Raw genomic sequence first — 22802 nt, 5'->3', positions numbered from 1 at the left:
CTTATTTATTTGTTTTATTTATTTATTTATTTATTTTGCCTAGGAAGATTTGCCTTGAACTAACATCTGTTATCAATCTTCCTCTTTTTTTGCTTGAGGAAGATTCACCCCGAGCTAATATCTGTGCCAATCCTCTTCTATTTTGTATGTGGGACGCCTCCACAGCATGGCTGATGAGTGGAGTAGGTCCACACCCAGGATCCGAACCCACGGACCCGGGCCGTCAAAGCAGAGAATGCAGAATTTAACCACTTGGCCACGGGCCCAGCCCCTATCTTCCTCTTTTATCTGTGAGCCTGCACCACAGCATGGCCACTGACAGACAAGTGGTGTTGGTCTGCACCCAGCAACCAACCCTGGGCCACTGAAGCAGAACACGCTGAACTTAACCACTCAGCCACTGGGGCTGGCCCAGGGCAAGGTTTCTTAAGCAAGACACATCAAGCACAACCCATGGAGGGAAAGTTGATGCATTTGGTTATATCAAACTTAAGGATTTCTGCTTATCAAAAGACACCATTTGGCGAAATAGGTGAAGGGGGTCAAAAGGTACAAACTTTTAGTTATAGAATAAATAAGTCCTGGGATGTAATGTATAGCATGGTGACTATAGTTAATATCGTATTGCATATTTGAAAGTTGCTAAGGGAGTACATTATAAAAGTTCTCATCATTAGAAAAAAAATCTGCAACTACATTTGGTGACAGATGTTGACTTACTGTCATGATCAGTTTGTAATATATACAAATATTGAATCATTATGTTGTACACCTGAAACTAATACAATGTCATGGATCAATTATACCTCAATTAAAAAGAAAAAGGAAAAAGACACCATGGTGACAGCAACACTCTATCCGGACTGGAGGTTGAGTCCCTGAGTGTAGGCATCAGTCAAAACTCATCGAACAGAAAACCAGATCTGTGCCTTGGGACCAGCCCGGTGGCACAGCATTTAAGTGCTCACATTCCGCTTCTTGGCAGCCTGGGGTTCGCCAGTTCGGATCCCGGGTGTGGACATGGCACCGCTTGGCAAGCCATGCTGTGGTAGGCGTCCCACAGATAAAGTAGAGGAAGATAGGCATGGATGTTAGCTCAGGGTCAATCTTCCTCAAAAAACAAAAACAAAAAAACAAAAAGATCGGGGCTGGCCCCGTGGCTGAGTGGTTAAGTTCGCGTGCTCCGCTGCAGGCGGCCCAGTGTTTCGCTGGTTCGGATCCTGGGCGCGGACACGGCACTGCTCATCAAACCACGCTGAGGCAGCATCCCACATGCTACAACTAGAAGGACCCACAACGAAGAATATACAACTATGTACTGGGGGGCTTTGTGGAGAAAAAGGAAAAAAAAATAAAATCTTTAAAAAAAAAAAAAAGATCTGCGCCTCTTACTCTGTGTCATTATACTTCACTTCTAACCTTCTAACCCCTAGGAACACAAAGACAGCACGGACAAATGTTATAAAAGGGTGATGGAATGGGAAAAGGTCTTTGCAATCTTTGTAATCAAATGATTACTAATAACAATAGATGGAAATCCTGGGGTCACCAGGAAAGACCAAACATCACTGGGGCACAGGGTCTGACGGGCCACCCCCAGGGGGCCCTTGACCGCCCAGCAGGAGTGTGTCCAGCCCTCTTCACTTCTACCACCAGAGCAGCCAACAGTGAGACGCCGGTTGGCATCAAATACAAGCAATGAGCTGAGCGAGCAGGGGCCCTGAGCACCGCCACCAGCACCGTCCACGGGCCATTTGGGGGAGTAGTTGTATGGACCACCGTGGCAGGGCATGGCGGCCCTCCTCGGCCCATGATCCCGCCGCAGAGTACGCATCCCAGAGGCAGCTTCCTCCACAGTCACAGAGCACTGAGAAGAGCCGAGCGCTCCAGCGATGTCGGGGAACTGGGAGTGAAGGTGACATGTGAAAACTACTTACAAAGGAATTCGGTAGAGCACTTAAAAGGAGCTTGGATCTAGCCAGATTGACACGAAGAGACCTGGAAGTAACGGTGATGGTAAGAAATAGGAAGAAGAATGAGATGTGTCCACAGCAATATTGACAGAAATTGAACACACAGCGGGAGCTGGGGCTGGTGGGGGCATGGACGAGGAGGAGAACGGATTGGGGCTGGGAAGAAGTGCTGTCCAGGAACCTCGGGCGGCGGATGAGGACATGGGTCACACATGCTGTACCCGGGAGGGCACGCTCGGCTGGTGACAGCTCTGCAGACGCCAAGGGGCGTTTAGGAAAGCAGCTCTATCCAAGAGCTGGGGCTTTTCTCACCAATTTTTTTTTAAGATTTTATTTTCTTCCTTTTTCTCCCCAAAGCCCCCCAGTACATAGTTGTATATTCTTCATTGTAGGTCCTTCTAGCTGTGGCATGTGGGACGCTGCCTCAGTGTGGTTTGATGAGCAGTGCCATGTCCATGCCCAGGATTCGAACCAACGAAACACTGGGCCGCCTGCAGCGGAGCGCGCGAACTTAACCACTCGGCCATGGGGCCAGCCCCTCACCAATTTTGAGAAATGTAAGCAAGACTCGAGTCACTTTGGGTCACTTATAGTAGATTAGAAATGACTACAAACGGTCCGCAGCCCTGCCATCAGGAGGTGGAGCCTGTTTCCCTGGGCCCCAAATCCCAGCTCACCTCATGCCTTGCTCTGACCAACGGAAGGAGGCAGAAAGGACCTGTGAGCCTCGGCCTCAGAGCCCTTGCAGCCTCTCCTGCCCTCTTAGAACCTGGGCAGGAAGCCTGGTGGGCTGGCACTGCCCAGCAGCCACGCGAGCACTGCCATCACAGACCCTGCAGCCCCCTGACAGCCCAAGAGGACTCAGGTCCCAGGCAAGATGCACAGAACCGCCCGGCAAGCCCAGCCTAGCCCGGCCCAAGTTGCTGCCCCAAGAGAATCAAGAGAAAATACAGTGGTTCTTGTTTTAAGCCACTGAGTTTGGGGGTGGTTTGTCTGCAGCAGGAGGTCTGTTATGTAGCAGAGGATTGCTGGATGATTGGATCCCTGGCAGAGGATTCCCGCTTACTAGGTGGCACTTGTGTGACTGGGGCACCATGCAGCGACCAGGCCACTGGGGGTGGAGGTGGGGTAACTGTATTCTCGGCATCTCTCGTGTTGAAATCTGTTCCCCAGACGTCCAAGGTGAACCTCAGGTGGGGCAGGGACAGATGAGGGGTAGGAGCTGTGCGTCCTCAGTGTCTCCCTCACCAGGCACATCATTCTGTGAACTCCACCAAGGAGGGGGCAGTGAAGTCCCCAATTTACAGAGGGACAGGAGGGTGCATGTGTCCCACGAAGCCCCACTGCCACTCTCGGATTCAAACCCAGGTTGATCTGAATCCAGAAAACATGTATCTAATATTCCCTTTTTCCAGCTGTTGAGCACCCACACGGGGCCCCGGCAAGGTGGCGCATGGACCCACAGACGTCAGCTGTAATCCAGGCCACCCTCAGTGGGACAGGTTTGCAGAGGTTTGTTGTTGGTTTATTGTGGTTGTTTCCATGAGTCTCTCATCTCCTGGAGGGTGGAGCAGATCTTGCTCTTCACCAGCGCAGGGCCCGGGGCTCAATCGACCGCCTGGGATCAATCATTTCCCTTTCAGATAAACTTTAGAGCTGTCTTGTCCAATCCCCCCAAGTACCCCATTGGGATCTGTGCTGGGCTGCAAAACCTCCCCCAGATTAGAGGAGTCCACGCCAAAGGAAGAACAGACACCTGCCCCTCCTTCCTCACCTGCCCTGGGGCAGCCTTTCTGCCCAGCCCTGCGGGTCTTGTTCCGGGTCTGCTCTGAATGCTTTGTCATTTTCAAATAGGTTTCACACATTTATCAAGGTTTTGCCTACGTAGTTTGTGTTTTCTGTTACCATTATGAAAAGGCTCTTTAAAAAATGTCTATTTTCTAAATGGCAGTCATGGCATACATGTACCACAGGTTGAACTGTGTTCATCTGTTGAAGTCCTAGCCCCCAGTGACCTTATTTGGAAATGGTGTTATTTTGAGTGTAATTCTTTAAGATGAAATCATATTGCAGTGGGTGGGCCCTAATCCAATATGCCTAGGGTCCTATAGAAAGGGGAAATTGGACACAGACACGCACCAAGGGAGCACACTGAGCAAGGACTGGAGCTAGCCTGCCCTGTGCCAAGGACCCACGGAGGCTGGGAGAGAAGCCTGGGCCATCCTTCCCTGGCTCCTCAGAGCGGGCGCCACCCCGCCGGCAGCTCCATCTTGAACTCGCGGCTTCCAGGACTCGAGGCCTCAGCGCTCCGTGACTGCCGTGAGCCCTGCCGTGAGCCCAGCGCTCTCAGAGTTTTCCAGGTGGCTCCCTCTCTAGATGTAGCCTGGGGGACTTGGCGGGCGCAGTGTCCTGCAGAGGGGGCACCTGGCCACCCCGGGGGCTTACTGGCCTCGGTATGGCTGGAGCACCTGGCTGGCTGGGGCAGATTAGCACAGGTCACAGCTGCCTCCAAGAGCAGAGGGGACCATGTCTGATGCTTTACACAGGGAGGGGTCACAGGAAGACTCCTGCTTATAGAGTGGCATCAAGATGGGGAGAATCGGGGGTGCTGGAGAGAGCGTGCCTGGGGCAGACCCTACAGGACTGTGAATCACTGATTCAGGGGTGCCGGGGACCCCTCTCCTTGGCTGTCTGGCCCTGAAGCCCCTTCTGGCTTGGGGACTTTCTCAAACTGTCAGGGCAGCAGTGGTACAACCTCGGCCTGGCTGCCATCCTGCAGAGTCCTGGCCACTGCTGCTCTTCCCATGTCCCCTCCTTCAAGGGAATGCAGAATCCCATGAACTCCCTTTCTGCTTCAGTCAGCCAGTGCTCCTGTCACTCAGCAGGAGGCCTCCCTGGCGGGGTGGAAGCCTGGTCAGGGCAGGTGAGGAGCAAGGCTCTGGAAATGCAGAGGTTGAGACGCAGGACTAGAGATGAGGGGCCCCCTAGAGACAGAGACCCCTGGATCTCCCCCCTTCCAGCTCCGTGACCTATTGCAAGGTTCCCAAGCCCCTGTGCCTCAGTTTCTTCATCTGTAAAGTGGGGCTATCGCTAGATTCTCCCTCCTGGGGTTGAGAGGAGCCAGGGAGTGCACACAATTAAGGCTCTGAGCAAGGGCCCACCCCGCCTGGGCCTCCTGGTCATCAGGGGGCTCCCAGCACCAGGACGTCCCTCCTCACTTCTAGACGTGCAGCTCCAGGGGGTGGCCACTGAGCACCTGAAAGTGGCCAGTCCAAACCCAGACGTGGAACACTGTAAAACACACACCTCACTGGTCATTTTTATATTGATTACATACTGAAATATTCTGAAAATACTGGGTTTGACAAAACATTTAAATTTATTTCACGGTTTCTTTTTGCATCTTCCTGTGACTCCTACAGAATATATGCTGACGAATACTCTATTGGAGGGCACTGCTGGGCTTCTCCATTCAGGCCGAGTCTGCACACCCTCCGCGTCCCCATGCCTTGTAGCTCTTCAAAACCCCCACCACCCCGCTGGGTAGGCATCTCGATCCCGCTTTACAGATGGGGAAACCGAGGCTTCGCAATGACAGGTCGCTAGGCAGTGGCAGCATGGGTGCCTGGCTGCCCGCGCCTGAGTTCAGGAGAGAAGCTGGAAGCCAGCGCCTAGCCGTAACGGACGGTGACAGCGGCCCACCCCCTGGGTCACTTCTCTGCACTGCGGATGCTGAGCTGGGGCGCCTCTGGGGCTGCGCCCGGCCTGGCCCTGCACGCGGGCAGGAGAGCCTCCGCGGGGACCCCGGGCTCCCCGCGCCGCCCGCGAAACCCGAGCCGCTGCCCATCGGCGGCCCGCGGGGTGGGAAGAGGCGTGGCGACGCGGCCGTGGAAAGGGAGCCCTCCCGGCCTCGGAGCCCAGCGCCCGCCCGCCGGTCCGCAGCCGCACGCAGCCCGTGCCGCCTGGAGCGCCAGCCCCTTCCCGCCCCGCGGCGACCGGCCCGCTTCTGCCCTGTCTTCAGGCCTCGGCTCCGCATCTTCCTCTCCGTGAGCCTCCCTCTCCCGCCTGGCTGGATGAGCGGCCGCCTCCTCCCCGCAAGGTCCGCTTCCCCGGCGTCCAAGGCGACACTGACCGGCCTCGGTCCACGCCACCGAGGGCGGTGTCGGACGCCCGACCACGCCGCACCGTCCTCGAGATTTCCTAATGTTTTGGTACTCTCTAAATTATAGTTGATTATAAATAGCCTGGTATGTGTAGGCCACATTTTCCCTAACACTTATGAATGTTAGGAATTTGTGAAATTCATGAATTTATGAAAACTTTCAAACATATAAAAAAGCTGAGAGAGTTTTGAAGCGAAGCCCCATAAAGCCGGCCCCCAGATTCCACAGTCGGGGGCCCAGGGGCGGCTGCCCCTGCAGCCCCTCATCTCTTCACACCAATGCACAGGCTCGAGAAAACACGAAGTGGGCTGGGAGCTCAGCGAGCTGGTGGAATACGAGAAAGAACTGTCATAAAACCTATGCCTGCTGTGCACACGCCCTTTCTTTGTATTTGAAACTTTTTTTGCCCAATAGAGAAAAGATTTAAGTAAACCATGATATAGCAAATAATGGGAGACCTTCCATGTAAGCAACTATGTGACAAAAAGGGTTAGGTGGCTTTAAGCAAAAACAACAAAAATTCACTAACTTAAAGAACAAAATCCAAAACCCCAAGTTCTTTTGCATGGCATACAAAGTCCCCATTATTTGGCCCAGCAGATTGGCACTTTTCCACTACAGCTGAGTTTTAGTCCCCTCAACAAACCGTGTAGCTGCACGCCTCAGGGCTTCCTGAAGGCTGCCCCTGGACGCGCGCAGCCGTCCCTGGGGCCACGGCTAGTCATGCCTTTTCTGGGCACTTTCCTGACCGCTGGGCTTCCTGCCCGTCGACTGCCTCCCCTCAGCGCTCTTCTGTGTGCAGAGCCCCTGCTGCAGCTATGACAGGCCTGGGCACCGCCAAAAGTCAGATGGGAGCTTCCTAATTTGCTCTGTTTTGCATACGTTTTTTTCTTCTTTTTATGGTCAACATTTGTCACTTTTATAATAAGAAAAATATTTGTAATTGGAGAAAAGCACTGCAGTATATAAAAAAAGGAGAAAACTACTCCAAATTACAGCATGCGGACAGGGCCCGCTCAGCCCTCGGTGCCAGCGTGGCCAGCGAGTGGAGACCTGGCGGTTCCCAGACGGTGGAGTGGAGTCTCAGAGGCGCTGTTCGAAGCCCGGCATCTGGCGCCTGTGCAGACTGATGCCCACCCGCTCTTCCGCTCACCCTGCCGGAGGCCACCAGGCTCACCCTGGGAGGGGGAGACGAGGCCCCGACCACGCGGGCTCATCCACGGGAGACAGGTCTCCACCCCCCAGGAAAGCCCCTCCTTCCCTGCCTGGGGGTCTCCCCTCTACCCTCTGCGGGAGGAGAGGGAGGAAACCAACACCCAACACTGCTTCCTTCAATCACAGACCCTCCGGGCAACGGGCAAGTTTTGGTTGTCCCTGAGCTGCCCACTGGCAGCACTCAGTCGCTCTCCTTCCTACTGGTCCCCTCTGGCCCCTGCTGTTCCTCCTCTGTCCCCTCCCCCTTGGGAACGTCTTGAGTTTGAGCGTCTCTAGGCATTGATGCCCGAATTCACTTCAAGTGGGGACCCCCTGCCCATCCAGCTCCCCGTTCTGCACCCCTACCAGGAAGTGCCCCCATGGGCCCTCAGCTTGTTCTACCCACCCCACAGCTGCTGCCCTAGAAACCTCGATGCTCTCCCTGGTTCCTCTCTCACATTTCCTCCAGGCTGTCGCACGTCCTCGGTGCTCTTCCACCGAAAATTACTACTGGCTCTGTCCCTCCACTTCCAAGCCTGTAAATGGAGATGTCACCTACCTCATCAGCACTGTTAGGAAGAGTAAGTGAGTTGATATTTGCAAAGCACTTAGAACACTGCTGGTCCACAGAAGTGACACAGAGTGCTTGCTAAATAAGTTTAAATAGAAAACAAATGTTCCAGTTCTGATCACCTTCAATGTCACTGCTCTGGACTGGATCATTCCAGCCTCCTAAGTGGCGGGCCTGCTCCCACCCAGTCTCCCCACGGCAGCCAGAGGGACCCAACTCTGGCAGCTTCCCCCCTCCCAGAGCACAAAGCCAAGTTGTCACACGGCGGCCTCCTGGGCCTGCCACAGCCCGGACCCTCCTGCCGGCGACTGCCTTGGGAGGCCGAGAATCTCTTCCTGCTGCTCTGCAGACACGCCCGCCTGCTTCGGGGCCTCTGCACCTGCTCTGCCCCTGCCTGGCCCTCCCTCACGTGCTTCTGGCCTCACCCCAAGGCCAGCTTCTCAGGGAAGCCTTCTCTGGCGACCCGGCCTCAAACTGCCACTCTCCCCGCAGTGCTGCTTCCCGTGCCCGCCCAGGATGCACTTTCTTACCGTCTACCCCACTGGCATAGGAGCTGGACTAGGACAGAGCCTGGCACATAAATAGGTGTTGGTGGATGTGAGGACAGCTTGTCTCTATCACAGAGCTATGGCATCTTGCCCAAGGGCATAGGAGGAGCAAGGATTCAAAACACTGGCAGGTGTGGCCCAAAGCCACATTCTTCTCTCTGACCCACAGCCAGCCCCTTGCCTGTTTGCCAGAACATCCCAGCTCCCAGGCCTCCCTCTGCCTCCCCTGCAGGACACGCTTGGACACCTGTGGCCCCGCCATTTCTCCTGCCTGGCTAGGTCAGCCACCGTCACTGCAGGCAGGCCAGTCAGTAGGCATGCCTTGCAATGCCAAGCAAGCACCCAGAAGCAGCCCTGCCTCCTACCAAGAGACAGGCTGGCTGCCGGCCACCCCCCTGGGCTGCTCTTGAACGCTGTGGTCTGCGTCCCTTCAGATAAAGCTGACATCTCAGGGGCCAAGGGGGGTCGGTAGAGCACTGCCCACTTCCCAGGAGGCACCCAAGGCCTGGACAACGCTGCCTGTAGAATCCCAAAAGAGAGCCAGTCCTCCCCCGAGGAAGGAGGAAGTTGCAGGCACCGAGGCCACGAGGCCGAGCTGCAGGGCCCACACTATGAACACAAAGAGAGGGCCGCCTGGGATTCCTGTGGCCACCTAAAGCCACACACAGCACATCATGTGTACCCCATTATGGGCTGAATTGTGTCCCCCAGAATTCCTGTGTTGAAGTTCTAACCCCTAATACCTCAGACTGACTACTTTGGAGACCGGTACCGCTTTAAAGAGGTAATTAGGTTAAACCCAGGCTATGAGGGTGGGTCCTAATCCAATCTGGCTGGTGTCCTTATAAGAAGCAATCTGGACACAGACACACAGCAGTATGGCCATAAGAGGTCACAGGGAGAGGACAGCCATCTACAAGTCAAGGAGAGAGGCCTCAGGAGAAAACCGCCCTGCCAACACCTTGACCTCGGACTTCCAGCCTCCAGAACCGTGAGAAATGAATTCCTGTTATTTAACCCCCCAGCCTGTGGTACCTTGTTATGGCAGCCCGGGCAATCTCACACACACTCCTAGGGTTCCCTCTCCCTAAGGATGCACCAGGCCCACCTGTGGACAGGGTGCCTGGATGACTCCACTTTGGAAGGTGACGACAACAGTGGGAAGGTGCACATGGCCCCTTCACCCTGAGGTCAAGCCCAGCTCTTCAATGTGGCTTTCTTTTAAATTGAAGTATAACAGACACATATGTCATATTAGTTTCATGTGCACAACATAATGACACAATATTATAAAAAAGGATAAAAATAAACTGGAAGTAGGGATCTTAAAGGGAACTAGATACAACACAAGGAACAGAAGAAAATGTTAGAAAATTAAAATTTCCTTGGAAAGAGACTACATCCATGAAAAGAAAAGAAAATGCAGTAATCAAGGAACAAAAGAAGAAAGGAAATAAAAAATAATTGCTGAGATGTTTTAAAAATCATGAAGAGTTTACTGAAGGGAACAAGTCTCCAGAGTGAAACCAACCCATCGAGTGCTCAGCCCAGTGGATGGACAAACCCTCTAAACCAGAGACGACGGCAAGAGCTTCCAGCCAGGAAAGTGGTCACGTACAAAGGGAACTGGGCTTCTCATCACATCAGAAGGCAGAAGCCAAGGAAGCAACACACCTTCAAAGTTCAGCAGGAGGGGCCGGCCCCGGGGCCGAGTGGTTAAGTTCACGTGCTTGGCTTTGGTGGCCCAGGGTTTCGCTGGTTCGGATCCTGGGCACAGACATGGCACCGCTCATCAGGCCATGCTGAGGCGGCATCCCACAAGCCACAACTAGAAGGACCCACAACTGAAAAATACATACAACTATGTACTGGGGAACTTGGGGAGAAAACAGAAAAATAAAATCTTAAAAAAAAAAGTTCAAAGTTCAGCAGGAAAATGATATCCAAGCTACAATCCTACACCCAGCCAAACTATCAATTCTGCATAATTTAAAAGCACTTTTAACATTGAAAGTCTCAAAAAACCTACTTCCCATGTGTTCTTTCTCAGGATGGTACTGGAGGAAATATGCAACCAAAACAAGCACGTAACCCAAGGAAAGAACATGTGGGATCCAGAAAGAGGGGCTTCTAATGCAGGACAAGAAGGCAGGAGATCTTCAGCCCACTCTGTGCCAAACGGCAGCCTCCAGAAAGGATGTCCTCTGGGGAAAAAGTGACAGAACAGAGAATGTTTGCTTTTGTGGAAAACGGCACCGGGAGGCATTTCACAGAGCGAAAGGATGGAGGAAGACAGAGACTTACACCAAACTTAGTGATGGGAAAAATAATTATTAACCTCAAGAAAAACAAGAAATTGACAAAAAAGGAGAAGACGCAGTACACTACTTGGCACAGCAATAAACAAATTTACTTAGTGATAATGAGCGTGGCCTGGCAAAACTGCACACTGCACCAGTTTCGGTACAGGAAATCTAACAGAGTCACGCCCGTGCGCTTAACACTGTCGACGGCTGCTCTTGCACTGTGACAGCACACAGACTGCATGGCCCACAAAGCCTGAAATATTTACTATCTGGCTACTTTCCGGAAAAAGTTTGCCAACCTTTAAACACCCGATACCTATCTGGGGAATATAAGGGCAAGCCAAGAGGGTATAAATGAATTGAAATCCTCATCTAGGAGTCAAAAGACAGCAGTATAAGATTACTACTTAGAAACGTGGAGATAAATGCAGACATGCAAAAAAATTAAAAGTGGTTGTCTACGTAACATGGGCTTGGGGGACAAGAAACTCTTTTAAGCCTTTAAAGAACCATTTGATTATTTAAACTATGTCCAGGTATTGCTTTGATGAAACCAAAACAGAATTTTCAAACAACTGAACAAACTTACCATGACATTGAGCAGCAATGCCCACGTTCTCCTGGAGGCCTGGGGTCCCCGCACTCACCCGCGGCTGCCCTGGAGCCACCTGGACGTCTGCGGCCCCCCTGACCCCAGCCCTGCTCCTCCTCCTGTCTCCACTCATCCTGGATTCCCATCCTGGTGGCTACAGAGACAGTCCCCCAGGGAATCAGATGTACTGTCCCTGCCCCTGGAGACTAAGATTAGCCTTTCTTCCCTCGCCCTCCCTTAGCCTGACTCTGCTGTGCCAATGGGTGAGTGGCCCCAGGAACGGGCCAGGTTCCCCTCATCCAAGCCCAGCCACTGTCTACATATCCTCTGCTTCCTCAATTGCCTCGGCCAACACTGCCCAAAAGGATGCTGACCCCAGAGTGCTGGTTCCCTGGACCAGGGCCCAGCTCCAGGACACACACACCCCGCTGAGTGAGGTCCCAGCCCCGTCTGAAACCCACCCACTCAGGTCTTGGAAGCTGGACAGAGAAAGAAAAGCAGTTTGTCGTTTAGCAAGAGAGAAGAGAACACAGAGGCTCCCCACAAGAGAGTTTTCAATCAAGCTTTTAATGAAAAGATCATAAAATAACAGTTTTTCATCACTGTACATTAAGACTGCACGCTTCTGAATGGAGAGATCAGTCGTTGGTGAATTGCTTTTCTATGACATTTGAGGGCTGCACACCTGCAGCTCTGACCTGAATTTATCCAAACTCTGGCGGGAAGTGAACGCGTTGTGATGACGGACAGCGACGGTGGCCAGTACAGGAGTGCGATCATGGAGTGCCCCCCTTTCTGGGAAGGGCATAATGTAGGACATGATCCCTCTTCCAGTTCTGATTAAACAAAACAGCTATAACCCCATCCCCCCTCCCCCTCGAGGTATTTGCGAATGGGCCAGTGCCCAACCTGGGGTCCCCCAAGGGGGGAGGGGGAAAGTAAGTGATGGGCGGGATACAGAGAGGCTCCCCTCAGCACCTGGCCCCACAGGGCCCCACCAAGTGGAGGGGGGGAGCCCTAGGGATCCTCCCTGCCCCGAGTGAGGTCTGTTATGCAGCATTTTTGAGGTCAATAAATTACAGCAATAAATAGTAAGGTGAGGTAGGGGGAGGGGTTCCCGGTAGAAAATTAAAGTGGGTGACTGAAGCTGGGGGGGGTCCTAGGAAGGGGGTCCTGGGCAGCCTCAATTCCCACAGTGCACACCCAACCCCCGATTTGGAATGTCAGACTGAGGCTCTGGTTAGGTCCCTCTCCATCTCCTCACTCCTGGCACCGGATTCACAGGTTCAGGAACGTCCGCCCAGCACGACTCTGGGCAAGAGCCAGGGCCTTGGTCCCTCCAGGGGGTGTGGCAGGGCTGAGACCCCTTGTCTGGTCTCCTAAGGCCTGGCGTCTCTGCTTTTGTCCCCCAAGCCAAGGGGACGGGACGGATGCAGCCGCCTCCTCCCTGAGCCCTGCCCTCCTGGCTGCCCAGGCCCCATCCCAACACAGGACGGCCGCAGGGAGGGCGGCTGGGGTCTGCCCGCCCAGCCAGCCCAGCCCAGATCGCACTCCTGCACACGGCCAAGTCCAGTGAATACTGATGAGGGGGGCGGGGCAGCCCAGCACCCCGAGTGGTGATGAAGGGGAGACACACAGGGCTGCGTGAGGTTCTGAAAGTCAGTCTGGGTCCGGATTGTTCGTTTCACAGGCTGAGGTGTATGGCTATGCTGCGAGTCTCTGAGATTCTTATTTGCTTAAAGGTTTGTCTTTTCTTTTTTACCTTTTTTGCAATCCTGGAGGAGCCCTTGTCGTGGCTCGGTCTGGTGAGAGCGAGGTGGCGGAGCCTGGCCTGCCGCTCGCTCGCCCCAAGTCTGAGAAATAAATACATTCATCACTGCACAAACATATTGATACAAAAACAACACTGTTCAGAGTGTTTGCACCGTCTGTGTTGGTAAGGACCAGCCCAGTGAACCCCTCCTGCTGCAAGAGATGGGGGTGGGGGGTCCCCAGGAGGTGGGGACCCACTGGAGTCAACAGAGCTGTGCAAAGGTCCCGGCTTTTTGGCTTGAGAGGGACCTTCACATCAACCCACCCTGAGGGTCTCAGGCAGAGCAGCAGAGGGGGCGCGCCTCCATCCCGGGGCCCAAGCCCAGACTCGGGTCCTGTGGCCAGAGCCGACGGCCACCCCTGCTATGCCAGCTGGCCAGGACCGCCATGGTCCGGCCAGGAGGCCTGGGGGCTGGTCAGCACAGGCCCAAGCTCTTTGGTGTCAGCTGGGCTTGGAGAGGCCCGGGGCTGGGGAGGAGGGCTCGGCTGAATCTGGGGGCCTCGGAGTCTGCGCCTGTGCCCGGGAGCCATTACGGGGGCGACTTGGAAGGGCCTCCGGCGGGAGGTGAGGGTTCACTGGGACTGGCCTTACAGCTGCTGAGGTCTGAAACTGTAAAAGTTTATGTAAACAATGAGATAAATATATTAGTATCTTTTTTCTGAGCCCATTGAGGTTCCATACTCATTCAAAATGTGCTTTGGTTTAAAAAATAGGTTTTGTGAATTTGGGTATGAGCTTTTTTTTTTTTTTTCCTTTTTTTCGTTTATCCTCTTTTTCCTACATGACATCTGCTATTTTCTCTGGTTCCTGTTTCTCCGAAACATTCAGGAATTAAGTGACTAAAACAGAGAACTGTAAGCCGCCCTCGGCCTCCGACAGCCTGATTTCCTCGTGAGGCTCTTAACACATCTCCACGCACACACTCACAAGCACACACTCCACATGAAACCAAAGGAAAAGGAAAACAAAACCAAGTGTTGTGTTAATCCCGCCCCACCCACAAACCCTTAAAATCTTAAATAGGAAACTAGTGTTTTGCTTTCTTGTTAAAATACAGAGAAGGCTCGATACAATACTCAGGTGGGTACAATACTACGTCGCACGAACGGTGAGTGAGGGGCCTTCGCGCCCAGTCCCTGAAGCTCTGCAAACAAATCAGCTACTTTCACAAGTCACCTCACAGATGTGGTCGCCCACGCTGGGGAGGCCACGCACAGGCCGGCCACGGGCACGACTCCCATGCGGTACAGACTTTGTGTCGTGTGGCTTAAGTGCTGACGGAGTAGGGTGGGGTCAGGAGAGGCCAGGGGCCTGGAAAGAGCCCTGGCCCCTCACTGGGTACGGGGAGCCGAGGAGGCTCCTCCGCCTAGACCCTTGGCCTGACTTGCTGGAACATGAGACCCTGGGTCCAGTCCTCCGCTTCCCACCCAAAGGGAAGAGGAGCTGGCCCAGGGTGGGGGCACTGTGCGGAGGGCTCAGCCAGGAGCCCTAGTGTGGCCTGAGCTCCCTCACTCGCAAAACACACCCTTCACCACGTGGGTCCCTGAACTCAGGCTCTGTTTTCAGCTGGAGGGCTCTGGAGGAATGGAGGGGTGGGGGTAGGGGATGACTCTGGAATTTTTTGGTCTGAACTTAAAGCAGAAACAAAAAAAAGAAATAAAAGTATGAAGCAAAACAAAGAAGATAAAGCCGCTGGCCCAGCCCTGTGGCTCCAGTCGGCCGAGGACAGTAGGGCCGACCTCTGCGACTTTGGTCTGTCGTTCTGAGCCCAGCTCTGGGCCCAGGGAGGTGTCTGAGGCTGGTGGAGAAAACCCAAGGTGAAGAGCAAGGGGTGGGACTCCAGACTGGGCTGAGCCAAAGGGTGGCAGCCAGTCTCCTGCTAGAGAGACTGTGGGCCAGGACCACCCAGAGAGGTGCCAAAGCAAGGCTGGTCCCCTCCCTGTCCCCCAGGGGTGCATACATTGCTTTGGTCAGCCCCTCCCCATGCCTCTACACTGGCCAGGCAGGGGCCACTGCTCTTCCAAGTTCAAGCTCTGCAGGCCCAGGGGACAGGATGGAGGGGCTCACTTCACCTCATCCTGGCCCTGGCAGGGAGCCGCAAGGAGCTTGCTCCTGCAGCATGGCTCCCATCTCCCTAGTACCCGGAACCCGGCCCTCCATCAGGAGCTCCCACGGGGCTGGAGCACACATGCCCCTCCCCTGGGCCCGGAGCAGAGGCGCTCAGCAGCACTCTCAGAACACCGCTGGGGTGGACACGGCTCGCCACACGCCCATGGAGGTGCGGCACACGCCCGGACTCCAGGGCTGCAGGAGCATCGGGGGCGGCCCAGGAGGGCGCTCGGCCCGGTTCACTCGAACGTACGTCCTCCTGTGCACACTAACTGGAGGAAAACCAAAGTGTCATGGCCTCAACTGCCAGTCACCAACGTACTGTTTTCATGAATACAAGAGGTAGCAAAAGGTCAGAAGTCTCTCCACCTTGATGGGGAAGGAGGGAGGAAAGCACAGCATCTGTCCACACACACCGCGCACACCACACACACAAACAGAAAATGGAAACCCAGCCCCCCCCAACCCCAGACCTTCCAGTTCCAACATTCACAAAAACGTTACACTGTTCTTCTCTTAATAAAAAACAAGTACCTCTAAACAAAGAATATTCCTCGGAAACTATAGGAAAAGCACTCTCTCTCCTGAGGCAGCCGAGGCAGGCTCGGGGCCCAGGGAAGCCTTTGGCCAAGAAGGGCTTCTGGGGCCTGGAGGGGCGGGTGGCCCGCGGCGGGGTGGGGCGGGGCGGCTGCCCCGTACATTCAGTCTGCAGACCCAGGCTCAGCCTCGAAGGGCCGGGAGGAAAATAAACTCTCGTTGGTTTTGGTTTCAAAAACAAAACTCAAAAAGAAAAAAGGAGCAGATCAGTAGGAATAACAGCAACACAGGCCCAGAGGGCTCTTTAGTTGTGGAGAGGTAGGCAGCGGGGCCGACCGTCCCAGCACCAGCGAGCGGGGCCCCTAGCTCAGGGGGGAGGGCTCCATGCCTCCCTCCTGCACTGCTCTTGGCAGAGCCAGGGGGCCTGCACACAGACGGCACTCGTGCATGCACACAAACACTGCCCGGCCACGGGAAGCTCTGCTTCTCTCCTAACACGGAGGGAGGCACCCCCTTCCCCCTGCTCCAACCCAGCCTGCGGGAGAGGGGCCGGGCCCCAGCAAGACCCCCATGACCCACTCCCACGGGCCTGGCAGCAGCCTGCTCAAGGACCAGGGACCTGGGCGGGGTCGGGAGGCAAACCGCACACCAGGAACACGCACGCTGGGCTCTGGCCCACCGGCCTCCCTCCTCTCTCTTCCCTTGGTACAAACTGTCGATTAAAGCTCTGGGTGTAGGGGGCTGGCCAGAGGTGCTGCCGGGAGCCCCCCCCTGCTGGACCTGGGGGTCCCAGCCCCGCCTGCCTGGCCTTCTTGCTTCCTCCTTCCGTTGGCTCCGGAGGGCGAGTCTGCAGAGGGCGCCGTCGGGCCAGGAGAAGGGTCTTTGGCTTCTAGGAGGGGGAGGTGTGCATGCGCAGGTGGCTGATGAGGTTGCGCTGCTGGGTGAACTTGCCCCCACAGAGCTGGCACTCGTAGGGCTTCTCGCCCGAGTGCACGCGCATGTGCTCGGTGAGGCGGTACTGGCGGGTGAAGCGCATGCCGCACTCGTCGCAGGCAAAGGGCTTCAGGCCCAGGTGGCTTCGCATGTGGCGCGTCATGGTGCCGCGCTGAGTGAACATCTTGCCGCAGATGTTGCAGGGGAAGGGCCGCGTCAGCCAGTGCGTCTTCTCATGCTGCCGCAGCGTGGCTGGGTCCTTGTAGGTCTTCTCGCAGACCGAGCACTTGAAGGGCCGGGGCTCAGCCGCGTAGGCCGCACTGGGTGCCGACAGGTCCTCGGCCTCCTCCTCGGCGCCCCCGCTGCCCGTCTCGTAGGCACCCTCCTCCTTGATGAACAGCTCCTCCTCCGTGTGCGTCTCCACATGCGCGTTGAGCTGCTCGGAACTGGGGAAGCCTTTGGCGCAGGGGATGCACACATACAGGTTGTCCCCGTAGGACACGGTCTCGTAGCCTTCCTGCCGGTACATGTAGTGGGCGCCCAGGTGGCCACTGCCCCCTTCACTCCCACTCTGCCCACTGTCCTCGCTCCCATCCTTGCCATTCTCCTCCTCCTCCTTGCAGGGGTATGGGGGCTCCCCGTAAGGCCCGCTGGGGCCACCCCCTGCCACACTGCTGGCAAGGATGCCATTGGGAACCCTGTCCCCAAGCCCCTCGCCCTCCTCCCCTGGGCAGGGGCCCTTGGGCCCCGCTTCCCTCCGCTCAAAGGGGGAACCCGCCACAGGCTCCTTCTTGCTCCACTCCTTCTTGCGGGCCGAGTGCCGGAGGCTCTTCCGGGGCTGCCCGCCAGGCCCCTCCAGCAGGTTCAGGTGGTTGTCCTCAGCCCCCTCCAGATCCATGGGCTCATTGGGGGTGCCCCCCAGTTCGGCATAAGAGGCACTGTTGGCAACAGGAGGGGCAGAGACGGAAAGGGGCGAGCCATGCTGACTGTCACTCAGCTGGGCTGGATCATCTGGGGTGAGGGGGGGCCCGGGGGTTGCGGGGGGCAGGGGCGGGCTCTTCTTGGACAGGTCCAGGCCCAGCTCCTGCTCGCAGCCCCCACTGCTCCCATTGGTGCTGCAGCTGCCCAGGCCGGCCTCCCCGCTGGCTGGACAGACGGTCCGGCCTAAGCCGTGAGTGCTCTCCTGGTTGGAGGTGCTGAGGAAGAGTTCATCATCTGAGCCTTTGGCCTGGGGGAGCTCCTGGGGGGTGTGGGCCCCCTTGCGCCCATCCACAAGCCCTGGATATCGGGCCTGGATGACAGAGGCTGTGGACAGCCGCTGGCTGCGGGGGGGCCGCCCCATGCCGGCAGCCCCAACCCGTCCAGAGCCAAAGGGCTTGCCGGCTCGCTTGAGTTTGCGGCGGCAGAGGGCTGCCAACTCGGGCAGCTGGAGGTAGCTGGCGGCAGTGAGGAGAGTGCTGAAGTTGGGTTCAGCTGGCTGGTCGCTGGGCAGCAGCTTGCCCGTGTAGATGAAGTCCAGGATCTGCTGGAACACTGTGGAGCTGACCATGTCCGTGTCCAGGTTGATGAGGTTGTCGTGCAGGACCAGGGACTTGAAATAAATGCTGCTGGCAGCCAGGACGTTCTTGTGGGCCCGGAAGATGGAGTTCTCCACCATGATGATGACGTCACACAGGAAGCCCTTCGTCCTCTGCTGGTTCAGCTGCAGCAGGAGCTGCTTTGAGTGGCTGGGCAGCTCCATGTCGGGCCCCATGTCCCCGCGCCCTGCCCACGCGCACCACCTACGGGCAAGAACAGGCATGCATGCATTAGCTAACAGGGACCCTTGTGCAAGGGCCCTAGGCCAGAGCACAGCTGCAGTGGCGCTCAGAGGCCTCCACACTGACCTAGCCACTGGGCGCTTCCTCAGGCACAGTCCATGGGAAGGGAATTCACACTGCCCACCAAGGACCCATGCTGTCTGAGAAGGGACAGCAGCACTGGCCCCATATGCACAGATTTGAAAACAGAAGGCCACATGATGGTCACACAGGACCAAAAAGAAAAAATGGGATTTGAAATTGGCTCCACAGCCCAGGGTACCGTCTCCATAACACAGGAGTTGACCACATGCCCACAGGGGACCCAAAGATAACCAGCGGGGAGCCGCAAGGTGCTGGGAAGCAGCAGGCGCCAACGTGGGTGGGCGGGCTTCCCATGTGCGCACGCAGCTTCCCAGCTTTCAGGACAAGCTGGAAACCCAGACTTTCAGGTGAAATCTCCCCGTGCTAAACGAAGCTTCCTTTTCCTCAAATACCACATGGGCCAAACAAAGCCTGCGGTCTCTGCTCTCCACTGAATCCTCTCACACAACCTAGAGGCTTTCCGAGCTAGCAGGTTCACCGATGGCCCGTTCCGGCCTCTTGACACTGCAACCTCCAGGAATGGGCGGAAAAGGCAGCTTACTCAAGCCCCTAGCACTGCCTGGGCCTGGAAAAGGCACCCAGCTGGCCTCACCAGACTGGCACAGACACTAACTGATGACACGAAGTAATAAACACACAAAGGACTCTGGCCTCCACAGGAACCCTGCGGGGTGGCAGTGTGCACACAGGTGTCTAGGAGCAGGCTGCTCCAAACACGCGCCCACCCCACTAAGGAGCAGGGCCCACAGTGCGAGGCCACGGCTCCCTGCCCCTCTGGCCCGTCATGGAACATGTCTTCCTGCAGGCAGCCCTGTGCCACGAAGCAGATGAGGGTGCCTTCACGTCCTTCCACTCAGAGCCTGATCTCTGAAAGTCACCGACTGCTGAGCCTTCTGGGATCTCCTGCTCCGACCAGGGTACCCAGCCCTGCTTTCCCCCAGCAGGCGCAGCAAGGCACAAATGTGGCACAAACGTGACACAAATGCTCCCCCTGCCCTACAGCTGCCCTTGTTTGCAAAGACAGAGGGAAACCCTAACAATCACATGCACCCCGGAGGCGACTTTGGAGCTCACCGCAACCACGCGTGGACTAGCGCTTAGGGCCTGAGAGCAGGAGGCGGCAAGCACCCACTCGGCCAGCCCAGCCTTGTAAGGCTGCTCAGAGGCTGGAGCCCAGGAACCAACCCTCCTCCACTCCCTGCCCCCGAGCCAGCCAGGTGGGGACAAAGAGCCCAAGGTATGGCTCCCACACTGGCCAGGATGCCAAGGAAACACAGTGTCAGCTCCACCAGCACCCAGAACACCTGGTGTTCCAGGCCTGGCAAGACATGGGCTGAGGGCAGGAGGTCCCATCCTCTGAGAGCCTGTGAGCCCACAGCAGCCCCTCCTCCTCAGGCCGAGGGCAGTGGGGCCCAGCCTCCCCTCCACACTGCCCCATGCTATTCGCACACAAAGGACCACAGGCCAGGATGCAGGCTGAGAGCTGTGGGGCTGTGTGGGCCGCCCAGAAAGCCCCAGAAGGAGCAGACAGACATCCTCCCTCCCCAACTCCCCCACCCCCGGCCCTGCCAGCGACCCCCTTCCCAGCCTACCGGAGTGCCAAGGGCCCAGAAACCATGTGAGCAGCAGCCAGCGGGGGTGGCCTCCTTGAGTACGTGGCCTCCCTGGGGGTGCATCAATGCCTGGTCACCTGGGGAGAAGAAGATAGACACGGTCACCCAGAAAGGCATCAGCAAGGGAAGAAGTGTGGGACAGAGAAGGGGAAGCCACCTGGTGGCCCTGGAGCCCTTGTTCCCAGGAAGGCCCGGGGGTCTCTCTGGCTGGGATGCCAGGGGCAGCCAGGCAGGAAACAGTGGCCGCAGTGCCCGCAGTCAGGCCCCGGAGCAGGGACAGTCACCCATCTGGGGAGTCCAGCAGGGCTGCACCCACTTCCCACTCGTGACCCAGGAGATTTAGGGTACTCCAAGGGCCACCTAGGCCTGGGAGAGCTGGTGGCAGGCACACAATTCCTCCCGGGTGGACGTGGTGGCAGGAGGCCTGGGCAAGGCCCCTTCCAAGCTGGCCACATTTACATAACAAAAGGTCAAAATTGGAGGCACTGGTGCAATGGGCTATTTATAAGAACCAGTCTCAACCGCTTCTGGCTCTCCTGCCTCCTTCCCTTCCCTGATCTGCTCTCACCCCCTCCCTGCCCAGAGGGCCCAGCCCCCTCCTGCCCAGCCCAACCACATGGCCTCCCCTCGCAGGAGTTTTCGCAAGGTCGGCCTTTCAATACCAGCCCGCCAAAGCCGTGGGCAGCTGCCGCCAGATGTGGGTGGGCTCCCTCTGCCCCTCAGAACTTTGGGTCCTGCAGGAAGGGGGTCCTTAGGTTCTGGTTCCTTACACCGCACCCGGGCAGGCCTGGGCTCCCTTGGAATGGAGCCAGGGGTGGGGGAGGAGGCCTGCAGCAGCCTGGAGCCCATCCCTGCCTGCCCTTCCCCCACCCCCAGGGCCAGGGAGGCTCAGCAGGTCCCTCAGGAATGTGACCAGACCCGGGGTGCGGGGTGGCTGGGAGGCCTCAGCTCCGGCCTGCCAGCTGTCTCTCCAGCCCCTAGCACTGTTCCTCTCTCACAGGGGTGGGGGGGCACGGTTGGTCTGGGATCCCAACAGCCAGAGGGCAGCAGAACCAGCTCTGTGGGTCCACATTTAATGAGGGTGGGCTGGGCCCCCACAGGTGTGAAGCACCCAGACTCCCTGGCTGGGTGAGGCCACTGGGACAGAGCTGAGCCCAGCCTTGGGAAGGGGGACAGAGGCCACCACAAAGCTGGTGAGAGCGGCCCGGAAGAATGGACAGGAAGTCACAGCAATGTGTTTGAGCCAACCAGACACCGGCCACGCAGCCCTGTGCTACCCAGGCTATTCCGCGCAGGGCGTCAGGCCAACTCGCCCAGGGGCCTCCGTCTCAGCACATGCTAGACCCTGCAACTGGGGGTTACTCGTCCTTATCACAAATCAGGCCAACATCTGGACACCATGCAGGGAGTGGGTAGCAGAACAAGACTTGGGGGCCCTGTGTAGGGGCCTGCTGCCCCTGCCCTGCCAGGTACTTCGCCAGCCTGGGAAAGGCTGAGTGACAGGCACACAATTCCTGGGGGGGGGGGGGGGGTCTCGCAGGGCTGAGGCAGACGTGACTCCTCACAGGGACACTCAGCAGGACAGGGCAGAGCCGCCTCCTCACTGCGCCTTCCACTGGGTGGGGCACCGGGGAGCCGCCTGCTGCGAGTTCATAGCCAGCATGATGCCTGCCACCTTGCCTGGCGTGCACCCCGCTGGGCAGTCTGGGCCGCCACTACATCTGCAAGCAATGATGCAACCTCACTGCAGGTGATGGGGCCACACGCCCCACTGCTGTGGGGCCAGGACCCCTATGAAGCACTGTTCTTTTCTTCCCAGCCTAAATGACGACAGCCAAAGACCTCTGCACTCCCCCTCACTGCCAGGTGTGGGAGCATCAAACACTGACCCTCAAGAAGCCCCAGCCTGGGGGAGTCCCAGGTAACTGGAAACATGGCTGTGGGGGCTGGCCCAGAAAGCTGGCAGTGCAATGCCCCACTGGGTACAGGGGCTGGTGCCCAGCCCTGGCAGGAACACCCTACAGGCTGGAATGAGGACACTGCCTGGCACCAGCCCCTGGCACCGAGCAGCCCCCTGGCAGTGGGCAGAGGCAGTGTGCGTATCAGCCCCAAGGATCCCACATGCAGGGAAGCCTCACTGCCTGCCTGGAGCGCTGGCTCCACGAAGCCTAGGATCTGGGACAGTGGGAAAGTCAGGTACTCCCTCCTCTAAGGCCGAGACCTGGCCCTTTGCAGGTGGGTGGGGGTGGCGCTAGCCAGGCTGATCCCGGCAGGGAAGGGCAGGAACGCAGTCCTTGGGGAGGGCCAGCTCTGCCCTCTTGTGAACAGAGACAGTGTGAGCAAATGAAGAGAGACCTGGATTACCTTCCCAGATCCTTGTTTACAGAACGGTCAACACCTACCTACCCAACAGGGCTGTTACACTGCAAACTGGGACAGGTCCTAGCTTAGTTCTCATTTCCTTTTCTTCCCCTCCCCAGGGCCCCACCACAGAAAAGTCAGAGAGGCACACCCGTCTGCCTACCCGCTGCATACACACCGAAGGC

General features: G+C 56.9%; 1 protein-coding gene across 1 annotated transcript; it reads right to left on the bottom strand.

The window, feature by feature from the left end:
* Positions 1-11912: 11912 nt before the first annotated feature.
* HIC2 (HIC ZBTB transcriptional repressor 2) lies at positions 11913-20378 on the bottom strand. Its single transcript, XM_046641461.1, has 2 exons — positions 20236-20378; positions 11913-18520 (listed from the first exon to the last, which is right to left on the bottom strand). The coding sequence occupies exons 1-2, from the start codon at positions 20259-20261 to the stop codon at positions 16696-16698; spliced, it is 1851 nt and encodes a 616-aa protein (XP_046497417.1). The 5' UTR covers positions 20262-20378; the 3' UTR covers positions 11913-16695.
* Between the last annotated feature and the right edge of the window lie 2424 nt (positions 20379-22802).

Source organism: Equus quagga, chromosome 15 (genome assembly GCF_021613505.1).
Source record: "Equus quagga isolate Etosha38 chromosome 15, UCLA_HA_Equagga_1.0, whole genome shotgun sequence".
In the NCBI taxonomy this organism is placed as follows: Eukaryota; Metazoa; Chordata; class Mammalia; order Perissodactyla; family Equidae; genus Equus; species Equus quagga.
The sequence above is the reverse complement of the archived record's forward strand: the minus strand, read 5'-3'. Positions and strand labels throughout refer to the sequence as shown.